This window comes from Nicotiana tabacum, chromosome 7 (genome assembly GCF_000715075.1).
Source record: "Nicotiana tabacum cultivar K326 chromosome 7, ASM71507v2, whole genome shotgun sequence".
NCBI lineage: Eukaryota > Viridiplantae > Streptophyta > Magnoliopsida > Solanales > Solanaceae > Nicotiana > Nicotiana tabacum.
Window position 1 is genome coordinate 58,719,145 of NC_134086.1, and position 10,615 is coordinate 58,729,759.

Sequence of the window (10,615 nt, forward strand, 5' to 3'; positions counted from 1 at the left end):
GGCTCGACTCCTCTATATATAGAACTTGAGGCATTATGCTATGGACTATAACTAGCAGTAGCCTATCAGTTCACGAACCTTCAAATAGAGACAGATTCAGCTTCTATATCATCACTAATTGAAACTGTTAATTCTCCACCATATAATGCACTTATTTCCAAATGCAGGTACTAGCTGAAGAGGTTGGGGAATCCACCAATCCTACACAACTTCCATGAAGGCAACAAGATAGCACATGAACTGGCACAATACGGAGTTCGGCAAGTCAATGTCTATTATAGTGAGATATATTCAGAAGTCCCAGACTACCTCAAAGATATTGTGCAGGATGACAAAGAGGGTATTAGTATTACTGGGACTACCACCACTAATGTTGTTATTTTAAATAATTTGGCTATGCTCGGAAACTCTGTAATGTCCTCTTTTGGTTGTAATGTTACTACTACTAATATGCCTATGTCTGCTCCCAATGGGAGGACCAGACCATGTAACCATACTACTTAGTGATGGATAAAGTTTTTCTTCATTACCAAAAAAAAAAGAACACATATCTTTTTCAATGGAGCAAAGCTTATGATAGTTGTCCATAATAGTGAGCAATAAGGGGCCTTTTTCAAAGCTTGGGCGGAATCAATTTAATTAAAAAAAAATAACTCGAGTCGATTTTGAAATAATTCATCACATTTTCTCCTAAATTTCTAGGTCGGTCTTAAGTTCGAGCCTAGATAGCTTAGACTTAAGAGTTGCAGCTTTGCTTTCTGAAAGAGTATTTTTCTCATTGTTATTAAAAAGAAGCGAAAGTCATGTAAAAAACTACTCGTGACACACTTACTATATCCCTTTCCTAACCTCACTTATTAAAATAATCAATGCATGTTTAAGTTAGGAGTGGGAATGAAGTGCATTTGTTTTTTAAAAAAGAAATTAAACAATAATTTGTCTTCAAAAAACCCAAGGAGAGGAACCAAATGAAGAGAGGGAAGAAAAAGTTGGAGTAAAGAAGTTCCGATGAAACATAGTTGTACGGTTTTTTCTAAAAGATCACTTAACCATCATTGTTATAGTTTGCAAGTTGTGCACTATGTCTATGTAATCAATTATTATTTTAAAAAGTAAATTATCAAACTTTAGCTTCTAATAAATTGATCCCATTTTTACTAGTGCAGCCGTCGTAACTCTCTAGCTTTTAGATTTTTCATTTAAAATATTTTAAATATTTTATTGGGAGAGTATGACCGACAAAAGATAGAATCTCGGGAAAAATTTTATTTTGTGTCTCGCACAACTGACACTAGTTGTGTGAAACCTCTTTTTGTCTCACAACTATGTGGGTTCCAGAATTTTGTAGATCCAAATGTGTAAGACACGGGTCCACAAATATGTGAGATAAAAAGAGGCCTCACACAACTAGTGTCAGTTGTGTGAGGCACAAAATACAATAACTCGAACCTCGGCTATACTTTTTAGGATATAGTAATATAATATTTGATGACTTTATAACAACAAAAACCTAATTTATCTTTGACTCGATAATTTGACATTTAGTATCTTTAGGAAGTGCTCTTTTGGCAAAAAGCTATATCTAGTGGAAACCAAATGGTCTACAAACAGAAAAGTAAAATGGCTACATCAATTATCAATTGGAAACATATCAAGTGTATCACTATACGCCCCCTTTACATTATTACTCTATTCCAGAAATGCATTAATCTGCCTCAATTTCCTTACCTTTTTGGTTGGTAACTTATTTAATTATTAAAAACACGATTTTAAAAAAAAAAAAATTTATAACTATTAGATTGCAGAATAAAGAATCAAATAACCCAAAATTAAATGTCAAAGTTTTTTCACTTAATCCTTTGTATGATCATGACCTAAAAATCTTATACTTACTGTCTATGTCAATAAATGCAAAAGACCATCGTAAATCTTTATAATGAGTATTTTTCTCTAATTTATATTCGAATCATAGGATTAACTGCATAGAAGATATGATACGATTTAAAATGGAAGAGGTTGAAGCTACAGCTGAAGCTTGTACAATGGGCTTACATGGTTATATGGTGAAGTTAATGAAAGGGGTCGGCTAATTAGTTCACAAGTTTTATTTCTTACATTTTAATTCACTAAGCTAGTTTACCTTATTATTTTACTACCTCTTGTAAGTTTCATTATTTCGTTTTTTTGGTCTTTAGGTTATTGCTCGTGTCTTGAGCTATATGTATTGAGCAGTAGCTCATTTAAAGGCATGAATGAAAAATCCTTTTTATCTTATTTGCATTATTTCCTTCTCTTCTTAGCTTAGTTAGATCCTTCCTCCTCTGAAATTCAACATTCGTAACAGAAGATTACTCGACTTATAATATAATTGCAAAAACACTCAACAGACACATTTTTCTAACCACAAAATTATTCAACTATTACTAAATATCAAAGAATGGCATTAGGCAAAAAATCGATGGAGGCTTACCTCATCTTATTCCATCAAAAATAAATTATTTTTGAACTAACCCTCAAATCCTGAATAACTAATATACATACTGTGATTAAAGGAATTCAACAAACTTGAAGTTAAACGACAATTACGTCTTCTATTTTTCTTCTTCATTTTTAAACTTCGATCAAAACAAGTGTGAATTACCGCTCAAACGGAAAAAAGAAAAGAGATCAGAATACAAACAAAACAAAAAAGATTTTGTCACTTTGCCATAAAAAAACAAAAGTTTTAGTAAAATTATGTAGGGTTTTGTTTTTCTTAGAAAGGAAAACAAAAAAGAAAAAGGAAGTAGGGTTTTTCTTTTCTTTTTTCTTTTTATTAAACTCTTTTAGAGCGTAAGCATGAGCACAACAAAATTTTAATTAGACAGACGGGGCACGTGGAGAGTTCTAGCTAGAGACCCCAAAAAACAACACTGGTGCTTTATTTAGTGGTATCTTACATACGTATACAAAAAAGTTGTACCTAAACTTTTTTTTATACGACTTTATTTCAATTTAGATGACACATTTCGCTTATCGAGAATTAATTTAACTAAACTTTAAGCTAAAATAAATTAGTTTAATTTAGTATATTCAAATTAAAATTTTAATATACTAAAACTACACAAAAAGTATTATAAGTTCAATTTTCTCATATCAATATGATAATAAAATATTGGTCAAACTTCGTGCAATTTAACTCTCGATAAGTGAAATGTGTTATCTTAATTAAAACGGATTGATGGAGTAGTACACAAAAAAGTTTGTACCTTACATACATATATAGTATACAAAAAAATTGTACCTAAACTTTATCTTTTTTCACAATAGGTGTTTGTATTCCTATTAAAAACTTTAATTAATACAGATTTACACCGAGGCTTATGTTCAAACAACAATAATTCAGTAGGTGCGTATGAGAAGGATAGTGTGTACGCATGCTTTATCCTATATCAAAAGGAGGAAACACTAAAACCTATATTCTTTACCAAAAAATATTTATTTGCAAAATTTAAACTTAAAATCATAAAAGAATTATAAGTATGTATCTCAACACAAACCATAATGGTCTAGACTTTGTTCACCAGTATTTATTAATTCATTAAAAAATAGTTTTTCAGCTGCATTTGGAATCAATCATCTACCTCTTTGATTGAACCCTAGCTAACTCTCCCTCTCTCTCTCTCTCTCTCATCAACACAAAGTTTCAATCTTTCAGGTCCCATTTTACTATCTGCATGTTTATATTCTTACATATACAGCTTGAATTCTGCTTCTTCTTTTTTTTGGTGGGTGTTTGATTGGAATTGAGAGTTAAAGCTGATTTTTAGTGGGTTCTTTTCGATTTGCATTCAATTTTCCTCATGAAAGTTTTCTTCTTTTTGGGGTTTTTTTTTTGTTGGGTGGTTTTAATTTGGTTAGAGATTTATGGTTGATTTTTAGTGGGTAATTTGCTGAATTTTTCGATCAATCGGGAATTCAAGTTTTCAGCTTCAATATTCCAGCTGCATGTTTCCATTTTTACAAGAATTTTGCTTTTAAAAAAAGGATTTTATGGTGAATTTCGCTTGATTAGATGGAGATTTATGTCTGATTTTTAGTGAGAGTTTTTGGTTTAAATCGAAGTTTCAATTTTTCAAGTACAATTCTCTATATGCATTGTTTCCATTTTTGCAAGAGTTTTGCCTTTTATTGTTCTGTTTTTTAAATTTGGTTATAATCTTTGGGTGGTTTCACTTTATTAGAATGGAGATATATGGTTAATTTTATATTTTAACTTTGTTTTAAGATTATGGGTTTGCTGATTTGTTTGGTTGATGTTAGGTGATTTGATCGTGAGGTGAATTAAGAATTTGGAGCTGCAATCAGTAGAGAGGTACTTAATGTTGATATCAGATTCGCTATTTGTGTTGATTGGTGGTTTGATCAGTTGTGGTGTTCTCTTTTTGGTCGGTTTGTTAGAGTCTTGAGTATTTTATGAGGTGGTCGTGTTCTGTGCTTATAGACACATAAATCATATGCATGCATGTGTGGCTTTTTGTTTTGTAGTGATAATAGAACTGGAATTGAATGTAGAGGTTTTAGCAGACGCATAAGGTTCTTTGTTTGTTGGTTGAGGTTTGAGTGTTGTCCCATGTTCTTGAGCAGATGGGCACATATAGTCACGTGCACGTATGTACGCTTTTCTTAATGGTGTTTAGAGCAGAAATTTTAATTCAGAGGTTTTAGCAGATGCATAAGATGGTAGCTTTGTTGGTTAAGTTGCCTTGATAGAGATGCTTCCATTGCTGTTTCCTTATATAAATCACCATGAACTTGTGAATGCTTGAAGACTGCGCTGGGATTAATGTTTTATGCGTGGAACAAATTCAATTGGTCGAGTTGTTCAATCGTGGAAAGCATGTTTTTGTGCTTGTTATTCCCGCTTAATTCCTTTCTTGGGAAATAACAAAGGTTTTGGATTATTCCTGTCGGTATTTGAATTCTGTGATAATAATAGAATAACTAGTTTTCCCGTTGTGGGACATTTATTAACACGTTTCCTGAATTAAGAAGAATTGGGATATGGAATTCCTGAAAACAACAAATTTGCGGGTTACTCAAATTGTCCCAACATTTTCCAGATGCATGATAGACACGTTCATTATAAGAAAGTGTTGTCTATTATACTTCCTGTTGGAATTTAATTGGAACTTGGATTAGCCGAAAGTAACAAAATAGCTAGTTATCCGGAGTGTATGAACATTTTGTGACACTTGATGCGTGCTCACCACGTGCCCAAGTTGGAAGATGTTTCCTTTTTTACTTCAAACCAGACTGGGATAAATAGAAACTTGAAATGATATGACTGTTAATTCTGGTGAAGTGCTTGTGGTGTTTGTTGTTTTCAGTAGTTTCTATAAAACTGTTAACTTTTGTATCATTAGTTATTCCATCCTGGCAGTAAAGTCAGCTACTTATTGCATGGTGAGCATGTTCTCATGCTCATTAATATCTTTTTCTTATTAAGATCTTGCCTTCATTGATCTGATCAATGTCATGATGGAGCTTAATGACTTCATTTCTTTTACACTCTAGATTTCCTTCTTATTGCCCTGGAATTAAATGTCCTTCAGATTATTTGTTGTCAGATCCGCCCACCAGTTTGCAGATCTAGATAAGAGGGACTATTTGACTTATTTCCTTCTGTTAGTTGGTTGAGATACTTTTCCATGCATACCCTGCATATATCTGGTAATTTCAATGGTCCGTATTAATAGCATCTTCCTTACTAGGCATCTGAAGTTTTCTTCCAAATACATGTATCCTTAATTATCTCTATGTGATTGATATCCTCAGTATAGAAGGTATAGAAGAAGCGATCACAATCAATAGGTAGGTGCAAGTGAGAAGTTAAAGGGGTCAAATGGTTTTGTGGGAGATTTACTTTTACGCACAAGAGATCTATCTTCTACACATAAGAGATCTAAAAAGGACACTTCCTTAATTTCAACATTGTAAATGTCCATGAAGGCCCATTCCCCCAAGTTGTTAAAGAAGGTTGATACTATTATTATGGTCTCATTATGTATTGTCACTTGTGAGCTCAATTTCTTCTCTAATCCTTCATAAGTCAGGGCTTCCATCGACGTGATTAAACGGAATAACTGGTTTTTCTTTTGATTTCTTTATACACTTTACGGTACCTGTAAAGACGATATTTAGGATCTAAAATTGTTACTTGTTTCTACCTTACTCACAGCCTAAGGTAGCCTTGAATTCTCCCGAAGAAGGGCCACTTGCACAAAATGGATCATCATGGAAATGGACAGCCTCCAGGTATTGGAGTCGTTACTAGCTCAGCTCCAATATATGGTGCTCCATACCAAGCTAACCAAATGGCAGGGCCATCTCCTGCAGTTTCAGCTGGTGCAATTCAATCTCCTCAAACAGCTGGTCTTTCTGCTTCCTCAGCCCAGATGGCACAACATCAGCTCGCTTATCAGCACATTCATCAGCAGCAGCAGCAACAATTGCAGCAGCAACTCCAAACTTTCTGGGCAAATCAATATCAAGAAATCGAGCATGTTACTGATTTCAAGAATCATAGCCTGCCGTTGGCAAGGATCAAGAAAATCATGAAAGCGGACGAAGATGTTAGGATGATTTCTGCAGAAGCACCTGTTGTATTTGCTCGTGCCTGTGAGATGTTCATACTTGAGTTGACACTGCGTGCATGGAACCACACTGAGGAGAACAAAAGGAGGACACTGCAGAAAAATGATATTGCAGCAGCCATAACAAGGACTGACATATTTGATTTCTTAGTTGACATTGTACCAAGGGAGGACTTGAAAGATGAGGTGCTTGCATCAATTCCTAGAGGAACCCTTCCTGTTGGAGGCCCAACTGAGGGTCTGCCATTCTATTACGGCATGCCACCGCAGTCTGCTCCACCGGTTGGAGCTCCAGGGATGTACATGGGAAAGCCTGTTGATCAAGCTCTTTATGCTCAGCAGACCCGTCCATATATGGCTCAGCCAATTTGGCCCCAGCAACAACAACCACCCTCAGATTCTTAAGCAGCTCAAAGCTTTAGGTCACAGTGTAAGCACTACAACATATTTCATCACTAAAATACCCTCTGACATTTATTCTTTCTTTTTGATTGATGCTTTGCTCTTCCCTGCCTACTTCTAATTTTCTTTATCTTATCGTATATTCCTATTTATCTGGAAGCTGATGCGATGTCTGTTAGGTCAGCATGTACATGTATGTTTATGGTTCCAAGGAATGGAGTGGAAATTGAATCTTTGCTTTTCTTTTGGGGCCTCCCAATCAAGTTTTAACTACTATTTGGAGGTTTTGAAAGGAAAATTACTGCAATGTCAACTTATTTAAGAAGTAGTCTGAGTTGTCATTAGTAGTCAACCTTTGGCATTTCCATTACTGTTTACGCGATTAATTATATCTGTTGAATATTACTCCTCCGACTGATCCCTAATTATGCACGTCTGCAGAAGCCAGGAGCTTAGTAGCAGGGAGTAGTCCGAGTAGCGAAGTACTGGAGAAGACATCACAGTGATAGCAGTCTGCATACATTGAACTCTTTAATATATAGACATGAAGCAGCAGTTGTTGAAAGTCGAGTGATCAGTGTTAGCTTAAACTTCATACAGTGAGCTTGATGTTTTTTAGTTTATGAACAAGTATGTTCTGAGTGGTAATCTTTTGTGAATTATAAAGTAAAACCTGGGTTTAGGTTGCTTATGTGCATATCTATCTTCCCCCTCCCTTTCTGCCTCTCTTTGATGGCAACTTTGTGGCTCAAGTCCTCCATTCAAATGCTGCTCCTTGGGAGATGAGAGCAAAGCCGTTGTCTGTGTTTAACTAGTGCTGATTTCATAAATTTAACTAATAAAAAGGGATAGTAGAGATATTATAATACTAGGTTTTAATCTTATGATTATGAGACGAGGAATGGTAGACTGATCAAATGGATTCCTTTTTTTTTTGACTTTTTTCGAGAGAAAAGTTAAATTTGAAAATTCCAAAAATTTTGTTTTTCAAAATTTTTACTTGAAAGCACTTAAAAAAATTCAAAAATAATTTTAAATTTATATTCATGTTCAAACACAACTCTAATTTTTAAATACCATTTTTAACTTGAAAAAAAAAATCACTTTTTTCTGGAATTTCATAGTTCTTATGTCCAACCCACTTGATTTGCTAAAGTTTTCAAATTCGGGGAAGACTCAAATTCCATTTCGTTCTTTTTTGGTAACTTCTCGTGTTTTGACACTGGTGTAGCGCGGCTGATCTCAACTTCAAACATTTGCTTAAGGTCGTAATAATCCAACGATTCAGGACCCTTTCGCCGTTGTACAAGAGCCAGTACTTTACGTTCAATTACCACTATTGGTAATAGATGATGTAAAATTATCCCAAGTATTTACATTTTTTATTCACTTAAGATCTGGCCCATCCATGATGTTTCATGAAGGAAACTTTTTCTCAAAAACTCTGAATCCAATGAAAATGGAAAATGGTGCAGTATTGAATCCTGCTACATTACGTCGAATGGAATTTTAGCTCGCGTGCATTCTTTACTGCATAAATGAGGGCATAAACCAAATTAATGGATTTTGTCTAACTAGTGTCTTGAAAGCAAGTTACTTTCATTGTGTAGTTGAGTCAACAACATGCTCTATGTTTGTCACGACCCCAAATACCGGTCATGATGGTGCCTATCACATTAATAGGCAAGTCAACCAATTAACTAACCACGACCCATTTTCCTTTAACATTTAAGTCATTTTCTAACACAGGTTTTAAATACTTAAGTCATTATAAGCGTTAAAACAACAGAAATATGCGGATGGTCAAAATAACAATAACTACACAGCCTCAACAATCTGGTGTCACGAGTCTAGAGCCTCTAATACAAGTCTGAATACCTAATACACCAATAGTCTAGGAAATGCGGAAAAATAATAAGATAGGATGGAGAGAATAGGGCTGCGGACGCCATGCAGCTACCTCGAAGTCTTCGTCAAATACTGAAACAGCTGAAAGCCCTCACTCGGCCGCTCGGACACCTGGATCTGCACAAAAGGTGTAAAGAGTAACGTGAGTACGGCAACTTAGTAAGTAACTAGAGTAAATAAGGACTGAAAGCAGTGACGAGCAGTTCAAAAATACATAACTGGGTAATCAATAGAATATCAAGTCATCTTTACAGTTTAAAATCAGTTTTCGTTATAAAATCACATTTTCAGTTTAAACATTTGGAATCAAATACTTAGCGATATATCAAATAGAGGCTTATTTAAAAGAAGAGAGAAATCAGTGAAAACATCATACCAAGGCCTCTCGGGCAAGGACTCACTCAGAATATGGCTCCTCGGGCAGCCTCTCAATCACTAGTGACTCAACTCTCGTCACACAGTACTCACTCTCAGCACTCGGCTCATTAGTATCTCATAATAATAGAAATTATAGTAACCGTTGCGGCGTGCAGCTCGATCCGTAATTTATAGTTGACTACGCTCACTGGGGGTGTACAGACTCCGAAGGGGCTCCTACAGCTCAAGCGTCATATCGCTACGACGTACAGCCCGATCCAATATATATATATTATTGCGGCGTGCAATCTGATCCATATAAGTATTGATGCGGCATGCAGCCCGATCCATAACTCACATATATATAATCATCCTCACAATTGGGTTCTCAACCACTCTTGGTCTTTAACCTCACAGCCTCTCGGGCACAACAATGGAAATTAGGGAACTCAGCCCAAACAGTCTTCATAATTGGAAGTAGAGTAATAAAACCAGTTTTCAAACATTTAAGCAGGTAAAACATGACTGAGGATTTGCTTCTAGCAAGTAAAGTGAGGAAAAATAGTCAAAATGCCCCTAAGGGTTTCTACAGGTCGGCACAAGGCCCCAAACATGGCATACAGCCCATAATACAGTATAAATATCCAAAATACGGAATAACATAATATTTCCAAATCAAATACGCGGCTTAATAGTCGCTACGGGACGGACCAAGTCACAATCCCTACCGGTGCACGCCCACACGTTCGTCACCTAGTATGTGCATCACCGTGTTTATCAAAATAAGTCAAATAACGGGATTTTATACCCTCAATTCCAGATTTACAATGCCTACTTACCTCAAACCGGTGAAATACTACTCCGCGATGCCTTTGCCCCTCGAATCGACCTCCACGCGCGTCGAATCTATCATCAATGCGAGGCAAAGGATATTTGTTCTTAATTGTTACCTTGTTCAATTGCCTATAATCAATGCACATCCTCATTGTGCCATCCTTTTTCTTCACAAATAGAACCGGCGCACCCCAAGGTGACACACCAGGCCGAATAAACCCCTTATCAAGGAGTTCCTGAAGCTGTTCCTTTAACTCCTTCAACTCCGCTGGTGCCATGCGATATGGCAGAATAGAAATGGGCTGAGTGCCCGGCACCAGATCAATACCGAAATCAATATCCCTGTCCGGTGGCATGCTCGGCAGGTTTGCAGGAAACACATCTGGAAAATCCCTCACAACTAGGACAGAATCAATACTAGAAGCCTCAGCTCCGACATCCCTCATGAAGGCTAGATACGAAAGACATCCCTTCCCAAC

The 10,615-nt window shown here is 35.9% G+C and overlaps 1 protein-coding gene across 2 annotated transcripts; it reads left to right on the plus strand.

Annotated features, from left to right (window-relative positions):
* The first annotated feature begins 3,544 nt into the window (after window positions 1-3,544).
* LOC107832065 (nuclear transcription factor Y subunit C-3) lies at window positions 3,545-7,773 on the plus strand. Of its 2 annotated transcripts, XM_016659886.2 has the most exons (5): window positions 3,560-3,697; window positions 4,303-4,354; window positions 6,221-6,297; window positions 6,379-7,065; window positions 7,479-7,773. In XM_016659886.2, exons 3-4 carry the CDS (start codon window positions 6,267-6,269, stop codon window positions 7,038-7,040), a joined length of 693 nt encoding a protein of 230 aa, XP_016515372.1. In that variant the 5' UTR covers window positions 3,560-3,697; window positions 4,303-4,354; window positions 6,221-6,266; the 3' UTR covers window positions 7,041-7,065; window positions 7,479-7,773. The 2 variants fall into 2 exon arrangements, with proteins under 2 accessions (XP_016515356.1, XP_016515372.1); XM_016659870.2 differs by having other exon boundaries at window positions 3,545-3,697; window positions 6,221-7,065.
* The last annotated feature ends 2,842 nt before the right edge of the window (window positions 7,774-10,615 follow it).

Coding starts and splice junctions, on each gene's coding strand:
- LOC107832065 (XM_016659870.2), top strand. CDS start 6,267: ATGGATCATCATGGAAATGGACAGCCTCCAGGTATTGGAGTCGTTACT.